The sequence below is a fragment of the Bos indicus genome, chromosome 1 (assembly GCF_029378745.1).
Source record: "Bos indicus isolate NIAB-ARS_2022 breed Sahiwal x Tharparkar chromosome 1, NIAB-ARS_B.indTharparkar_mat_pri_1.0, whole genome shotgun sequence".
Classification (NCBI taxonomy): domain Eukaryota; kingdom Metazoa; phylum Chordata; class Mammalia; order Artiodactyla; family Bovidae; genus Bos; species Bos indicus.
Genome location: NC_091760.1, coordinates 45,436,566 through 45,454,456, shown reverse-complemented (window position 1 = coordinate 45,454,456; position 17,891 = coordinate 45,436,566). Strand labels below are relative to the sequence as shown.

General features: G+C 41.8%; 2 protein-coding genes across 7 annotated transcripts in view; one reads left to right on the top strand and one right to left on the bottom strand.

Annotated features, from left to right (window-relative positions):
• The window catches only part of LNP1 (leukemia NUP98 fusion partner 1), a 38,883-nt gene extending 22,794 nt beyond the window's left edge, over window positions 1–16,089 (bottom strand). For 2 of the 5 annotated variants that reach the window (XM_019970091.2, XM_019970175.2), the window contains exon 1: window positions 15,688–16,089. Coding sequence is in view for 1 of the 5 variants with exons in the window: in XM_070787106.1 (XP_070643207.1) it covers window positions 1,949–1,979 (31 nt within the window). In the remaining 4 variants the exon portion in view is untranslated. Of the gene's footprint in view, window positions 1–1,948; window positions 2,084–15,687 lie in introns of those variants that run through there. The other 3 variants (XM_070787106.1, XM_070787108.1, XM_070787107.1) reach the window with 3 other exon arrangements.
• Window positions 16,090–16,507: 418 nt separating this feature from the next.
• TOMM70 (translocase of outer mitochondrial membrane 70) overlaps window positions 16,508–17,891 on the top strand; it is a 37,337-nt gene continuing 35,953 nt past the window's right edge. For both annotated transcript variants that reach the window (XM_070787105.1, XM_019969983.2), the window contains exon 1: window positions 16,508–17,021. In XM_070787105.1, the coding sequence (XP_070643206.1) occupies window positions 16,695–17,021 (327 nt within the window). In that variant the 5' untranslated portion in view covers window positions 16,508–16,694. The remainder of the gene's footprint in view (window positions 17,022–17,891) is intronic.

Here is a 17,891-nt window from a genome sequence, read left to right as displayed (position 1 = left end):
TTAACTATACTGAATTTAAAAAGAAAGAAAAAAAAATCTTTCCCTAACTGATAGGAGTGGCCTAAACTGCTTATACAACCAATGTGATTTATGCTGAGTAGCTGCCTTTCTCGTGAAAGTCTAGAGTTTTGGTACATGCCAGGCAGTGCATGCCTACATGACCAGCCTCCAGTAAAAGCCTTGGGTTCTGAGGCACCAGTGAGCTTCCCGGGGAAACACTTGGCACATGTAATTACAACTCATTCCTGGAGGAATTAAGCACACAGTGCGTGACTCCACTAGGAAAGGACTTCTGGAGCCTGAGATACGTTTCCTCTAGACTTGACCTAAGCGCATTTTCACTTTGCTGATTTTGCTTTGTCTCTTTTCACTGTTATAAATCTTAGCTATGATTACAGCTACATGCTGAGCCCTGTGAGTTTTCAGTAAGCCAGCAAACGTGGCGGTATTTTCTGGGACTGCCCAGTGCAGGAAGGAAAGACAACTCTTCAAACATGTGGCCAAAAAATTTTCCCAAAGTAACAGATAAATTTACCACCCAAAGAAAAAATATTCGGCCTCCATTATATGAAATTAGTCCATCTCCATTTCCTCCCCTCACCACCATACCCGCCCACTTAAGCCGATTTCTTTAAAAGTGTGAGAGAAAGATGGTTGTCCACTTTGCCTGTCCTAAATTTCTTACGACAAACCTAGCAGCAAAGGAGCCGCAGCAAACGTCAAGTCTCAGCAGCTGGGGGAGAATGGCTCTTCGTCCTGTCCTGGAAGCCAGGGCCTGAGAGGAAGCCATGCAGCACTCTCTGCGAGCCCAGCTGCCCGCTTGACAGGGCAGAGGTTTGGACACCTGCCTTGGGGAGATGCTGCCAGGGGCACAGGACCAAAGGGAGCTGCCCTTTTGACCCTGCTCTAACGCTCTGCCTTGCCAAGCCAGTGTTTACACAGTGTCAAGTGGCTGAGACAGCTGCAGTTTTCTAGACAGTTTGAGTGTGCTTTTTTAATTTTTCTTGTACTTATTGTGAAAGGAATTATCTTCTCATAGAGGGTAGAACACCAGTAGTGCGTGTGTTCTCATAAACTGATCAGACATAAAGGGTGCCCAAGTGACAATGATCCTTGGCCTGCATAAAAATGAAGTGGCTTTGCAGTGCCCTTTTTCATATTCGCTGCTTCAGAAGACTGCAGTAATGAAAAGATGATTTTGCTTTTATTTCATTCTTCTTTTCATTTATTTCCTTTTGTTATTTCATTTCATTCCCTTTATTTATTTCATTCTCCATAGCCCCTACCTATTAATTTTTTTTAGTTCATTTTTTCTTTTTATTTTTGACAGTTAAAAGGAAGAATTATTCATTACACTGCTTTCAAGTTTGCCAAGCCAGTTTCACTCTGGAAAAGAAATGCTATGTACAGAGCTAAGCTGCTACTTTTTTTTTTAGTACATCAATGGTTTTGAGATAGTTTTCACTTGCCAGAGGGCAGTACTTGATTACTTGGCACTGTGTGCTGTGTTCTATTTAATGTCCTGATTATCAGTATGCTCTTTTGCATGCAACGTTTCCTAATATCATCCATTTCCATGATTCTTATCCAGTTACACTTTGAAGTATGCAACCCTTTTGAGGTGACTACCAAAGATACAGATTGTCGCCTAACAAAGTGTCCTAAAGCATGTACATGAAGGTACAACATAATCATTTTTTATTCTACAAAGTTGTATAATTTACATAATGAAAACTATTTTTAAAGTATTCAACTGCTAATGCAAAAAAATATATGAGGGAAAGAAGGTATGTTTTCAGAGGTTTGCCTACTAGAATGTTGGTTGTATAAATATCCAGTTACTTTGGTATTAAGCATCATTAAGTTCTGCAGGACTTTGGCTAATGAGACTTTATGACACTCCAAGTTTTTAGATGTTGTAAAAGGTTTTTAAAAAACAATATCTCACCTGTTTCACAAGAGACCGTTAGAGACAGCATTTATTCTCATCTGCCAGAGATGGAATCTCTGCGGCTTTGTCTCCAGGAGTATTATTAATTGTATGATTTCTCAAGATCTTATTGATCTCTGAGCACCTATTACTCTATAAAAGATTAAACACACTATTTGTTAAAATTTACCACTTTGTAAAAAACTTTATCAGTTCAGCTCACCAGTGTGTCCTACTTCAGAAAAGACTTCCTCCCATTTATTAACTGCAATTTCACACAGTTTAAGGGTAGTGCCTTAGCACCTCCTCTTGTGTTCACAAGCCTCCCCATATAAAGTGCTCCAGAGAAGAACTGGGGGAATTAGACTCCTGTGAGCCTGACTTCGTCTTTTTTTGTCACACCGAGTAGCACATGGGATCTTAGTTCCCAGGCCAGGGATTGAACCTGTGCCCCTGCAGTGGAAGCTCGGAGTTTTAACCACTGGATTTCCAGGGAATTCCCTGTGAGTCTCAGTTGTGCAATGTAAAATAAAGAAGTGGATCGCCAAACATTTAACAGAAATTGTGACAAAATACTTAAGACATTTAGAAAAATAAATTGGAAAAATTAAATTTTGAGTCAATAGACAATGGGAAATCTTCAGAATATTAAAAAGAAAAACTTTAATGAAGCTCTAGAACAATCTCTTCTGAGGATCAAATGCCATATACTACTAGTCTGAACACAGCCTTTCTGAAAAGAAATATTGCAAGGTGTATTAAGAAGCTATAAAAAATATTCTCATCCCTTGACTAAAAAATTTCACTTCTAAGTATGGTAAGTATATAATCAGAGGTTCATACAAAGGATATTTGTTTACCATAACATTATTTTAAACAGCAATAATGTGGAACTATCTTAAGAATAGAATTTGAAGATCAGGCTAATAAATTATGACATACTCATATAATGGAATTCTTTGCAGTCAGTCATTTAAAAAATCACAGGACTTAATGACACATGCAACTTCTCAGAATAAAATATTTGGTGACAAAACCAAAATATAGTGTGAGGGTTAATTTTATTTATCAACTTGGTTAACCCATGGTGCCCAGATATTTGGTCAAAAAGTATTCCAGATGTTTCTTCTTCAAAAAAATATTCTGAAGAGTGTTTTCTGGATGAGATTTAAAATTAAGTCAATGGACTTTGAGTAAAGTAGATTGATCTCCATTCTATGGATAAGTCTCATCCAAATAGTTGATGGCCTGAATAAAACAAAAGACTGAACTTCTCAGAACAGGACGTAATTGTGCCAGCAAACTGCCTTTAGACTTCAACTACAGTATTGCCTCCTCCGGGGTCTCCAGCCTGCGAGCCCACCCTGCAGATTTTGGACTTACCAGCTTGCACAGTCATGTGAACCAGTCCTAAAATCAACCAATCAACCTCTCTATAAAAAACAATGGTAGTCACACAAAGCTATACATGTGTTAAAATTTCACCAAGTTCTGTGTGTGTATTGCTGGTGAAATCTGAATAAGTTCTCCAGATTATATCTATGTCAATTTCCTCATTTGATATTGCCCTATAGTTATGAAAGTTGTCAATATTGGGAAAGGTGGGGGTGAAAGGTACGTGAGACCTCCATATACATTTATTTGCAGCTTCTATAACTATTTCATTGTAAAAGTAAAATGAAAAATTACTGCTACCAAGAAAAAGTTCTCTAAATGGTTAGCGACTAGATCAAAACGCTATTAAACTACAGATATTCTTGGAATATAATAATAAAGATAGCATAGCTTTTCAATCTCTCTGAATCCCCACAGAAAAACCAATAGAGCAACCTCTAAATGAAATCATCCATGGACAACTCTACAATAGATACAAGATGTCCCCCACCCCCAAGTGGAAGGGGTGGGGTCACACAACCAACTATGAGTTGTCCACGCTGAAGGAAGAAGAAAGTAAAAGGCCATCTGTTAGATCTAAGAATCAGAGAATCACAAAACAGTCAATAGTTCAGAAAGCACAAGAAATCAGGTTAAGAACAGTGCTATCCTTTTATCCACAATGTTGTTGAACTGTTTTTTTTAGATCTAGATTATAGATTTTCTTGGACTTTCAATTTGGAGACATATTGTCTGTGAATAATAAAAAGTTACTTCTTCCTTTCCACTATTCTTTTATTTATTTATTTTGTCTTATTAACACCTTCAGTAACATGTAATAAACCTAAAAAGCTTGACTGGTTCTTAACTTCAAAAAGAATACTAATGTTTCACTCTTAGATATGTTTATTTAGACTTTCAGATGATCTTTATCAAGGTTCTATAATGAAAATGTTTTCTAATTGGATCACAAGTAGATAGGGCAAAATACAACTTTGGTTAAATCTAGTTAGAAGATCATGGTATATTAAAAATAACTGCAACTTTTTGCTACTTCTTCCATTGAGAGTTGCAGTCTAATTCACTTCCCCATGAATCTGTGCTGGTCTTGCTAACAGGCTTGACCCACAAAACGTAGTAGAAGTGAAGTTTTGGAAAGCTTTGCAACTTCTGCCTGCAACTCTTAGGGCACACTCACTGGGAACCATGAGATGTCACAGAAGTCTGACTACCCTGACTCCTACGCTGGTAAGACCACAAGAAAGTGCTCCACCTGATAGTCTCAAATGAGTCCAGGTTCCCTACGTGTCTCTAGTGATAAAGAACCCACCTGCCAAAGCAGGAGACATAAGAGACACAGGTTCGATCCCTAGGTCAGGAAGAGTTCCTGGAGGAGGGCAAGGCAACCCACTCCAGTATTCTTGCCTGGAGAATCCCACGGACAGAGGAACCTGGCAGGCTATGGTCCACAGGGTCACAAAGAGTTGGAGAGGGGTGAAGAAACTTAGCACGGAACAGCAGAAATCACTACCACTTGGGACAGTCTGTCAAGCAGCAATAGATAACTGGAACACAGATATATAAACTATTTTTATGGTTTTACATTTTTTCATAATTTAACAAAATTGAGTCTCCTCCTCATTATTGGAATTGAGGCAATTTCCCAGTGGTTAGGAAAAACAACAAAAGGTAAAGACAGGCGAGTATAGCACAGAGGATCTCAGGTTCAGTACTAGACCAATGCTAAGAGCAGGTCTGCATAACAAGGGTTACTAGTCTAATAGGAATGAATTAGAAAATGGGTAGATACTCCACCAAGGGCCCATCACTTAGTGATGGGCCAGCATCTTCATGCAAATCAGAAAAAGGAATACCTTTTTTCCTAGCCACAGTCTGACATGAGACTGAGATGAACAAAGTGCAGGCTGGATCTCAGCCTCCACTTCTTCCAGCTTCCTTGCACAAGGCGCAATTAGTATAACCTATATGCAATACCTTTATAAAGTACAAGGAAATATTTCTATATTTGCAAATAACACAAATTCTTGTGGGCGGCAATGAACCAAGTTGATGAGGATGCAAAGATCTTAGGAATCTGTGTGAGTGGGCAGAAAGGTGGCAAATGAATGCACAAAGTATAAATATGAGCTAACATCACAGCTAAGGAGAGGATCTAGGGTTGTTGCAGACTGTTCTTCAGATTGTTCCCTGAAGATAATACAAAGGCTTCCTTTGACAGCAAAAAGAGCAACTACTTGATTGAATCATTAAAGTGACATTCCCCCTGAGAAGTAAAGTAGTACCACCCACTCAACTGATGCTCTGATGGAAGCTGAATAAAGGAGAAACCATTAAGAGTGGAGAAAAATTAATAGCACGAGGGCTCGGAAGAAACAAGGACTTCTATATATGAGTAGAATATGAAGGACAAGTTAATCAGGTCCCAGGGAAAGGAACTGCAGTGGTGGAGGTGGTAGCAGTGAATACAGCAGGCTTGGGACCAGGAACTAGTAACCGTGATGATCGTGGTGATGCAAGCAGACAATTTCTGGTGATGGCAGCAGCTGCAGCAATTGAGTTGGTTTCCCAGCTCTGCCAGTGGTCTTGACCAGCAATGTGGCACCAGACCATCAATGCTAGCAACAGGAATGGAGATAAAGCAGTAATCAGGAACTGTCCAACAAATACTTCATTAACTCTTTATTCAGCACTGACCATATTTCAGGTATCATGTTTAGTAGATAAATGTTAACAAATAATCATTATGTGCCCAGCCCCATAATAGATGTGGGAGTACAAAGATGATTAGATTAACGGTCCCCATCCTTTACAATCTTACAATTGAGTATGGGGAGCACACATGAAAACAAAAAAAATTGTGGCAATGTGGTAATTGTGAAGAAGAAACATAAAGTTTTGTGTAATCCAAAGTAAACGGAGAAAACATATTCCTTTGTTCTGACACATAGCATTAGAGGAGACACTGTGTTAGGCACTATATAGAACACAAAATAAATCAGATATAGATCCTGATCTGAGATGCTTAGAGTCCAGTCGATGAAGCAGGGCAAGTACAATTCTTAAAAACAAGTAGGAAAGTGACAATGTTTTAGAAAGTTCCAGAAAAGTATTTTAGGGTTTTAAAGGAAAGCCTGCATATAGCAGCTACTCAGTATTGTCTTAAATAAAGCTACATTCTACCAACTCAATCTTGAATGCTACTTTCTCCTTCTTTGATGCCCTTTAATATAGTTTACTTTAAAAAATCTTTACTGAGTGCCTCTTATATTGAGTGCCTGCTCTATACTGAATATCCACCTCCCCATCAATCATATATTGAAGCCCTAACCCCCAATGTGATAATATTTGGAGGTGGGACCTTTGAGATGTAATTAAAATTAGATGAGATCATGAGAGTGGGGCCCTGGTCCACTGGGATTAGTGTCCTTATAAAAAGAGACACTTAAGAGCTTGTACCTTTCTCCACCTTGAGAAAAAAAAAAAGGAGAAAGAAAGGAAGCAAGGAAGGGAAGGAGGGAGAGCAAGGGCAAGAGTGAGGAAAAAAGGAAGAAAAATAAACAAAGAAGAACGAAAGAAAGAAAATCACCTGAGGACACAGCAAGAAGATTGACACCTGCAAGCCAGGAATAGAGCCCTCACCAGAAACCTGACTGGCCAGAACATTGATCTTGGCCTTCCCAGCTTACAGAACTGTAAGGAATAAATTTCTGTTCATTAACCCAACAAGTCTAGCATATTTGATTATAGCAGTCTACTACCAATAACCTCAGATATACAGATGACACCACCCAAACGGCAGAAAGTGGAGAGGAACTAAAGAGCCTCTTGATGAGGGTGAAAGAGAAGAGAGAAAAAGCTGGCTTAAAACTCAACGTTCAAAAAACTAAGATCATGGCATCTGGTCCCATTACCTCATGCCATATAGATGGAGAAACAAAGGAAAGTTTCAGACTTTACTTTTTTGGGCTCCAAAATTACTGCAGATGGTGACTGCAGCTATGAAATTAAAAGACACTTGCTCCTTGGAAGAAAAGCTATGACCGACCTAGACAGCATATTAAAAAGTAGAGACATTACTTTGCTGACAAAGGTCTGTATAGTCAAAGCTATGGTTTTTCCAGTAGTCATGAATGGATGTGAGAGTTGGACCATAAAAAAGGCTGTAGAATTGATGCTATCAAAATGTGGTGTGTTGGAGAAGACTCTTAAGAGTCCCATGGACTGAAAGGAGATCAAACCAATCAATCCTAACAGAAATCAACCCTGAATATTCACAGGAAGGACTGATGCTGAAGCTGAAGCTCCAATACTTGGGCCACCTGAAGTGAAGAGCCAACGCATTAGAAAAGACCCTGATGCTGGGAAAGATTGAAAGCAGGAGAAGGGGATGACAGAGGATGAGATGGTTGGATGGCAGCACCGACGCGATGGACATGTTTGAGCAAACTCTGGGAGATGGTGAAGGACAGGGAAGCCTGGCATGCTGCAGTTCATGGGGTTGCAGAGTCAGACACAACTGAGTGACTGAACAACAAGCCATCCCTCCCAGACTAACGTCCTTCTCATCCAAAATTCACATCCTTGTCACATGCAAAATACATTAATTCCATCCCAACAGCCCCCAAAGTTAACTCATTCCAGCATCCACTCAGAAATCTAAGGTGCAAAGTTTCACTTAAATATCATATAAATCAGGTATGAGTAGGTCTTGAGACATGATTCATCCTGAGGCAAAAATTCCTCTCCAGTTATGAACTTAGAAAACCAGACATGTTACATGCTTCCACAATATAAATGGCCCTTGAACAAAAGAGTTCTGAACTGTGAAGGTCCACTTACACATGGGTTTTTTTCAATAAATATGTGTAACACTATGGTGCTTCCCTGATAGCTCAGCTGTAATGAATCCACCTGCAATGCAAGAAGCCCAGTTCAATTCCTGGGTTGGAAAGATCCCCTGGAGAAGGGACAGGCTACCTACTCCAGTATTCTTGGACTTCCCTGATGGCTCAGATAGTAAAGAATCTGCTTGCAATGCAAGAGACCTGGATTTGATTCCTGGGATGGGAAGATCCCCTGGAGGAGGGCATGGCAATTTGGACAGAGACTGCCCAGCTACAGTCCATAGGGTCGCAAAGAGTTGGACATGACTGAGCGACTAAGCACAGCACAACTCTTCAGAGGTAATTGAATCTGTGGTACAGGACCACACACATGGAGGGAGAGCCAACATTAAAGTCATATTCAGATGTTCAACTGTACAGGGTGGGGGCAGCACCTCTAACCCCCCACTGTTCAAGGGTGAAGTGTACAATGACAGGCATATTACAGATATGTCCATTCCAAAAGGGAAAAAATAGGAAAGAAGGGCTGATAGGTCCACAGCAAGTACAAATTTAGCAAAGCAAATTGCATTAGATCTTAAAGCTCAGTAATAACCCTCTTTGGTTTGATACTCTGCCCTCCAGGCTCACAGGGGTGGCAGTGTCACTTCCACAGCCTGGAGTAAAAGGTGGCCCTGCTCATGCAGCTCTCTGCAAGGGTGGTCCTGTCTCTACGGCACTGGGCAGACACACCCTGGTGGCCCTGCCCCCTGGATCCGTGGTAGGCATGGTAGCCCTGCTATCTGAACAGCCCTTAGCATCTTTCCTTTTTCCTGAACATAAAGCAAGTTCACAGCTGAATAATTGTATGGTCCTATCCTATAAAAGCCCCAAACTACAACAGCCTTCTTCATTCCATCCTATTTTGGGAGGTCCTCTTTAGTTCCAGCTGGCAGTGTTTCTGCTGATAAAATCCTGTTTCTATTCCTAGCTTCTACTGATATTGACAATTAAGTCCGTAAGTTGTACTAATGATCCATCAAATAGTCTTTCGGCCACATCCTAGTATTCTCTTCATAATAAGCTTTCTCTCTCTCTCTTTCTGCAGAAGGCTCAGAATTTTCCAAATCTCCTAGTTCCTTTTTATTTAAAGTTTCTTCTTCAATTCATCTTGCTTCTCTTACATTTTACTATAAATAGTAAGGACTACCCACAGCACACCTTCAATACTTTGCTTAGAAATCTCCTCTGCTAAATAGCCAATCATCACTCACACTTCTAATTTTTAGAAAACACTGGGACACAATTCAGCCAAGTTTTTTTGGACGCTTTACAAGAAAGATCTCTTTGCTCCAATTTCTAATAACCTTTCCCTCATTTCTACTTGAGATCTTACTGGAATGGCCTTTATCATTCATATTTCTACCAACATTCCACGACTATTCATGTGGAAGTTTTGTCTCCTATTTGGCTCTTTTCTTTCTGAGCCCTCACCAGAAACACCTTTAATGTCCTCATATCTATCAACAGTTTCTTCATAGCAATCTCGGCTTTTTTCTAGCACATGCCTCAAAACTTTTTCAGCCTTTACCCATCACACAATTCCAAAGTCACTTTCACATTTTTGGTATTTGTTACAGCAGTACTCTACCCTAGAACCAAAATATATAGGTATTTCATGGGGCTCTCCAGAGAAACAGAACCAGAAATTTATAAAAAGGAACAGATTCATGCAATTATAGAGGCTGAGAAGTCCCAAGATCAGCACTCAACAACCAGAAACCCAATAGAACTGACAGTATAAATTCCAGTGTGAAAGCTGGCAAGTTCAAGACCCCAAAAAAGCCAATGCTTCAGTGCAAGTCCAAAAGCAGGAAAGATCAATGTCCAAGCTCAAGGGAACCCTGAAGTTCCCTCTTGCACAAGGAAGGGTCAATCTTTTTTTCTATTCAGGTCTTCAACTGATTAGGGAAGGCAATCTGCTTCATTCAGTAAAACTGATTCAAATGTTAATTTCATCACCACCAACAACAGCCAAAAACCCAACCCTCTCAGAAGCACCCAGAATAATGTTTGACCACATACCTGGGCACCTTGTGGCCAGGTTGACGCATAAAATCAGTCATTAACACGGACTATTTTGGGGGCTCTGGAAGTAAAAGATAAACAGTTTCTACTGGTATGGAGCTTATGTCCTAAATAAATAATTTCAAACACTTGTGCTGAGAATGTGGACCAAGGAAACAGACAAAAGTGTGAGAAAGGAGGTGGGGGTAGGCAGAGACATTTATAGGAAGTGGAGCAATTCTGAAAGTCTAAGAGCTAGAGAATGAAATTGGAGTTACACTTTGGGAGGAAGAATCTAGTATCAAGCTGCAAAGTGGCACATGGGAGAGGTACTGCAAACAGGGAGCTAATACAGCATGCAGGAAAGATGAAGGTGATGGAAAACAAATGGAAGAAGAAGGGGAGAAACTATTCATCAAGCATCTGCTATGTGTCAGACACACTTTTAAGTGTCTTCACATATTTGAACTGGAAGTGGCAAAGAGCACGGAAAGGAAAAAAAAATCAAAAAGATATTACAATCAGCAAGACTTCAGCAGCTGATTTTATGTTTAGGTATGTGTATAAAGGATCAGTTTTCATTCCAATCCCAAAAAAAGGCAATGCCAAAGAATGCTCAAACTACCGCACAATTGCATTCATCTCACACACTAGTAAAGTAATGTTCAAAATTCTTCAAGCCAGGCTTCAGCAATATGTGAACCGTGAACTTCCAGATGTTCAAGCTGGTTTTAGAAAAGGCAGAGGAACCAGAGATCAAATTGCCAACATCCACTGGATCATGGAAAAAGCAAGAGAGTTCCAGAAAAACATCTACTTCTGCTTTATTGACTATGCCAAAGCCTTTGACTGTGTGGATCACAATAAACTGTGGAAAATTCTGAAAGAGATGGGAATACCAGACCACCTGACCTGCCTCTTGAGAAATCTGTATGCAGGTCAGGAAGCAACAGTTAGAACTGGACATGGAACAACAGACTGGTTCCAAATAGGAAAAGGAGTTCGTCAAGGCTGTATATTGTCACCCTGCTTATTTAACTTATATGCAGAGTACATCATGAGAAACGCTGGACTTTAAGAAACACAAGCTGGAATCAAGATTGCCGGGAGAAGTATCAATAACCTCAGATATGCAGATGACACCACCCTTATGGCAGAAAGTGAAGAGGAACTCAAAAGCCTCTCGATGAAAGTGAAAGTGGAGAGTGAAAAAGTTGGCTTAGAGCTCAACATTCAGAAAACGAAGATCATGGCATCCGGTCCCATCACTTCATGGGAAATAGATGGGGAAACAATGGAAACAGTGTCAGACTTTATTTTCTTGGGCTCCAAAATCACTGCAGATGGTGACTGCAGCCATGAAATTAAAAGACGCTTACTCCTTGGAAGGAAAGTTATGACCAACCTAGATAGCATATTGAAAAGCAGAGACATTACTTTGCCAACAAAGGTCCATCTAGTCAAGGCTATGGTTTTTCCTGTGGTCATGTATGGATGTGAGAGTTGGACTGTGAAGAAGGCTGAGTGCCAAAGAATTGATGCTTTTGAACTGTGGTATTGGAAAAGAGTCCCTTGGACTGCAAGGAGATCCAACAAGTCCATTCTGAAGGAGATCAGCCCTGGGATTTCTTTGGAAGGAATGATGCTAAAGCTGAAATTCCAGTACTTTGGCCACGTCACGCGAAGAGTTGACTCATTGGAAAAGACTCTGATGCTGGGAAGGATTGGGGGCAGGAGGAGAAGGGGACGACAGAGGATGAGATGGCTGGATGGCATCACTGACTCGATGGACGTGGGTCTGAGTGAACTCCGGGAGTTGGTGATGGACAGGGAGGCCTGGCGTGCTGCGATTCATGGGGTCGCAAAGAGTCAGACACAACTGAGTGACTGAACTGAACTGAGAGGTGAAGAGATAAGTCATATCAGAAAATGTGTAGATAGAGATTATATGCAGATAACCTGTGAAGTTGAAGCAATGAGATGTACATAGGTTACTCATGCAGATAAAGAAGAGGATATATTTTTATGGATTCTCATACTTGAGGAAGATCTATAGGTGTGCTGTTCATAGTTGGCACTCTTAAACACATGAAGATACTCAAATCAAATTAAATTAAAATGAAAAATTTAGTTAGTTGTACTAAATACATCAAATGGCTACCATATTGGATATCAGAGATAGAAAACATTTGCAACATCACAGAAAGTTTTATTGGGCAATATGTATCTAGAGGTTTGTCAGTAAAAGAAAGAGGAGTTAGTCTTATGAAGAGACCAACCTAGACAGCATATTAAAAAGCAGAGACATTATTTTTCCAACTAAGGTCCATCTAGTTAAAGCATGGTTTTTCCAGTAGTCATGTATGGATGTGAGAGTTGGACTATAAAGAAAGCTGAGCGCTGAAGAATTGATGCTTTTGAAGTGTGGTGTTGGAGAAGACTCTTGAGAGTCCCTTGGATTGCAAGGAGATCCAACCAGTCAATCCTAAAGGAAATCAGTCCTGAATATTCATTGGAAGGACTGATGCTGAAGCTGAAGCTCCAATACTTTGGCCACCTGATGTGAAGAACAGACTTATTGGAAACGACCCTGATGCTGGTAAAGATTGAAGGCAGGAGAAGAAGGGGATGACAGAGGATGAGATGGCCGGATGGCATCACCGACGCAATGGACATGAGTTTGAGCAAGCTTCAGGAATTGGTGATAGACAGGGAAGCCTGGTGTGCTCCAGTCCGTGGAGTCGCAAAGTACTGGACAGAACTCAGTGACTAAACTGAACTGACTCTCCTGAAAGCCAGGGAAAACAACATTTCAAATAGAGAATGACCCATAGTATCCAGTAAAAGCATATGAAAACTAAAAACAATAACTTGTGACCTCTAAAGCAGTTTCAGACTAGTAATAAAGTTACAAACTGCTTATAAGAGATTTTGGATGAAATGAGTGATAAATAGGTTAAGGTAACAAGCATAAACAGTTCTTTCAAGTAATTTTTCAGTGGAGAAAAACAAAGAATGGAAACCTAAGCAAGAGTTGAAAGAGAATCAGGCTAGATGTATGCCTAAAACAAGCATGTTTGTGGTCTCATTAGAAGGCCTGGCCATCAACCAATCAACCAGCTATCCACTAACTTTACCAATCAAAAAGCCTTTCATGTGGCAATGACAATTGAAAGGATAGAATTATACAAAGTTAAAGCTATGAGAAGTTTTGTTGTTTAGTCACTAAGTTGTTACCCCGTCTTTTGAGACCCCATGTACTGTAACCTGCTAGGTTCATGAGTCCATGGGATTTTCCCCAGCAAGAATACTGGAGTGGCTTGTCATTTCCTACTCCAGGGGACCTTCCCAACCCCAAGAATCAAATCCACACCTCCTGCAATGCAGGAGAATTATTTACCTCTGAGCCACTAGGAAAGCCCCCAAAGAAGCTTTGAAAGTGAAAGTCGCCTCATCATGTTGGACTCTTTGTGACCCCATGGACTATAGCCCTGCCAATCTCCTCTGTCCAACAAATTCTCCAGGCCAGAATATTGGAGTGGGTAGCTGTTCCCTTCTCCAGGGGATCTTCTCAACCCAGGGATTGAACCCAGGTCTCCCACATTGCATGCAGATTCTTAACCATCTGAGCCACCAGGGAAGCCCAAAAGCAGCTTTAGGAATCATCTAATCCATTGGTTACATCATATAGAAAGCAGGTGTCCAGCCACACCTAAAATCTAGATTAAGAACTCAAGTGTTTTGCATCCCACGCTATTAGATGTTCAGCCTCATTCAAATGCCTCCTCAGACACAGACCAGAGAAGTGAAGAGAGTTTCGTCTATTGAGTTCCTTTAATCTAGCAAGAAAATACCTGTTAACATATATAAAACTTCAATTTTTAAAAAATGAAACATAATTCTTTTACTTCTCTCCTTTAAAATTTAGAGAAACAGAGAACTAAGCATTGAGTGTCTACTATTTTGCAACAAACGTAACACTAAAAAGACCTTGCTGCTGCTACTGCTGCTAAGTCGATTCAGTCATGTCCGACTCTGTGCGACCCCATGGACAGCAGCCCACCAGGCTCCCCCATCCCTGGGATTCTCCAGGCAAGAACACTGGAGTGGGTTGCCATTTCCTTCTCCAATGCATGAAAGTGAAAAGTGAAAGTGAAGTCGCTCAGTCGTGTCCGACTCTTAGCGACCCCATGGACTGCAGCCTTCCAGGCTCCTCCATCCATGGGATTTTCCAGGCAAGAGTACTGGAGTTACCTTAAATACCATTTAATTAAATCTTTAACGTATAACCTGTTTTCAGTATTTCACAGCTTAGAAATGCATGCATCAGTTCAGTGAGGTCACAAAGGTAGTGACAACTTTTACTCAGTTTCACATTATATTCAATTAGGAAATGGAGAAAATGGGAGGCAAGAGATGAATAGCCTAGGGAGCCGAAATTACATGTTTAACAAGGTAAAAAAGTAACAAGGACAAATTCATTTATTGATGCCAATCTTAAAAATAAAACCAACTCTTTAGATAAATAATAGCTACTTAAAATGTTTCAAGAAAGTCTTAACATTGTCTTTGGAGGGAAAGGAGACTTCACAGTAACTTTTGTAACTTTTGATTGCAACTATAACAATCCACTGCCTATTACTATAAACCAGTTTCCTTTAAAAACTTTAAATGTTTTAGTTCCTACCAATAATTCGTAATTACTAGCATTCTACAATCCCCTGAGGCTGCAGAAAAACTGAAATTTCAAGAAAGAGTCTAACTTTGTTCTGAAAAGGCTAGGGAAAAATTACATTAAGGGACCAAAGATTTGCCTTTGGGGGTTGGGAATCAGAAAGTGAGAGAAGTCATTGCCTGCAACAATCACTATTTGATCAATTCTACTGCTATTATTTTTAGCTCATCTTTTTAGCCTGTTGCTAAGGAACTCTACAGCCTGAAAGCAATGTACCAATAGGAACCCATATGAAGCAAGAGAAAAGCAATTATCCTGACTTTCAAATTAGGCCATTCAGTCTATTTTGGTACCATTTAATAAATTATCTCCTTTCAATCTTTATGCAGCCGCTATAGTCTGCACATACATATTTTCGCTGTGTCGAAAATCCTCGGTTGTACCCAAAAGCAAAATCTTCATTTGTAAATTTTTATTATGAGGGTCTGCAGATCAGTATACCTGAAATGGAGAGCCATAGTTCTGGACTCTGATTTTCTATTAATACTTGTCTTTTATTCTTGCAAATACTCTGAATTCTAAACTTCTTGCAAGGAAAATTTTTGTATTTTAAGAAATCTGGTGCAGAACACGGTGACAGGACTTGACAAAGCTATTAGATACATAAAGCTGAAATTTCTACTTGGAACATGGCAGGACAGTGGGTGGATCAGAGCACTGGGGAGGGCGCGGAGGCTCCAAAGAGCGAGGTGTGGGCTGGGGTGTCAAGTGAAATCCGGTATGACACAAATACGTACAGGAAAGATGGGAACTCTGGGTCTTCTCATTTCTACCCACTCACTTCGAGAACCTCGTAACACCCAGACGTCATCGCTCTCGTAACTGGTGCAGAAGGTGAGTCGCAGGGACCCCGTTCAAGCTGTTTCAACTGGAGCCAACCTAGATTTCCACCGAGTCTGATTTCTGCCACCCGCCGTTGCCCTCAATAACCTCAAATTGTTCCAAACTAAAATCTGGCCATGGAAGAGCTAAGAAGACCGGTAATATCGGGCTATCTTCAGCTTTTGGCTTTCCTCCTACATTTTTAAGTCCTTCCAACCCGATGGTTTCCCGGGACACGCGAATAGACAGCCGAGCTAACTGCCGCGGGGCTCTAAGCAGCGCCAACGTGGCGTTAACGAGAAAACGAGGGGTCCAAATTCCACCAATGAACTAGGCAGCTCGGCCTACGCCCCGCCCACCAATATTGCCAGCCAATAATCTTCAAAACCCCTGTGTTACTCCCGCCCATTCTTAGAGCAGCTTAAGAGCCTGAAGCTTTCTCTGCTCACCCGAGCACTTTAACCCGCTGTTTATGCGCCCTTCCTTCGCTTCGCTAGCTCAAAGGGCCCTCGGCCCTTCTTTACTGAAGGCGTAGAGAGCGGCATCGGCTATCACCGGAGGCCCCGGACCCCAGAATTTAGTCTTAAAATCAGCAGCGGTACGAAAGGCAAGAAAAAGGACTGCCTGGGACGTTCAGATCACGCCCAGTTTACCTTGACCCGGAAGTGATTTTCCACTCCTCTTTTCTCCCTGCCCCCCTCTCCCTTTTTTGAGAAAGGAAAAGAAGGACAGCTAGGTCTGGCCCGGCATGCCTTGGGCTTCCGGTGACCTCTGGCCCTTTTCTGTCGTCCGCTCTTGCTGCCTAGCGTGCTTGTTCGCTCACTGCTTTCCTTCCCTACCTCCCTCCCGTTTTCCTTGGGACGCTACCTGGTGACTGTGGCTCCCGCGACCAGCAAGGAGGCGGTGGCGGAGGACACTCGTTATGGCCGCCTCTAAGCCTGTGGAGGCGGCAATGGTCTCAGCGGCTGGACCCGGTTCCGGGAGTGGGATGGGCGGCGGCAGTGCGACTTCGGGCCCGGGCACCGGGAGCCTGCCGAGATGGCAGCTGGCGCTGGCGGTCGGGGCGCCCCTGCTGCTAGGAGCGGGTGCCCTGTACCTATGGAGCCGGCAGCGGCGGCGCCGGGAGACCGGGGCCCGAGGCGACTCCGGCGGCCTGAAGCGCAACAGTGAACGGAAGACCCCGGAGGGCAGGGCCAGTCCGGCCCCGGGCAGCGGACACCCCGATGGCCCCGGTACTCACCTGGAAATGGTGAGAAGCAGCCCCGGGCATGGAGGTAGAACCCGGCGGGTGCAGCCTTTCCTTGACGGGGTTGTGCCCCTCAGGGGGCTTCCCATCAGATGGAAGCTGCCAAGCGGCCGCGCAAGGGTTTAGGGAAACTCAGTTCTGGCTGCCGTTATAGGGAATGGAGTAGCCCGAGGGCACAGGTTAGCAACATTCGTTGACAGTTTCCTTTTGGTTTCAGAAAAATATATGCTTTTCTTCTCAGTGACACAGCGTTTATCTCTATCGTTGTGGGTAAGGGGACATTTGCTAATGCGATGATTGTCTCTAACTAGGGAAGGAAGCCAAATTCCCTTAACGATCGGTACATTGTGATATGAATTGCCTTGATCATTTCTAAGGCCTAGGACTTAATCAGTAATAATCTTTTAATAACAAATGACTCCCTGGGTTGGGGAGTAAATACAGTGACTTGGTGGACAAGAGTAAAATGGTGTTCAGAGACATTTATTTCATCTGTAGGAATGAGTTCTTAAACTTGGGTTAGAAGCATCTTAAATTTTTTTTTTTTTTTAATTTTACCTGGAAACTTAACATGACCAAGCCTGACTGCATGATACGGATTCTCTGACGTTAAGCCAAGCTTCGGAGTGCCTGATAAATTGCTTTGTATGGTTTTGTTGGAACTATTAAATCCTTCTGGTATCTGACAGCTGTTGGGGGAGGTGGGAGGGAGTGGAATTGGCCTGGCTGCATTTAACAATACAGGAGTGAGCTGAGCGGGGTGGGGAGGATTTTTCGGAGTCTGAGATTGTATAAGGGCAGTTACAGTTAGAGAGTGAATCAGTTCAGAGGAAACTGGTCAGAAAATATATATATTTTCAAGTTATTTCCATA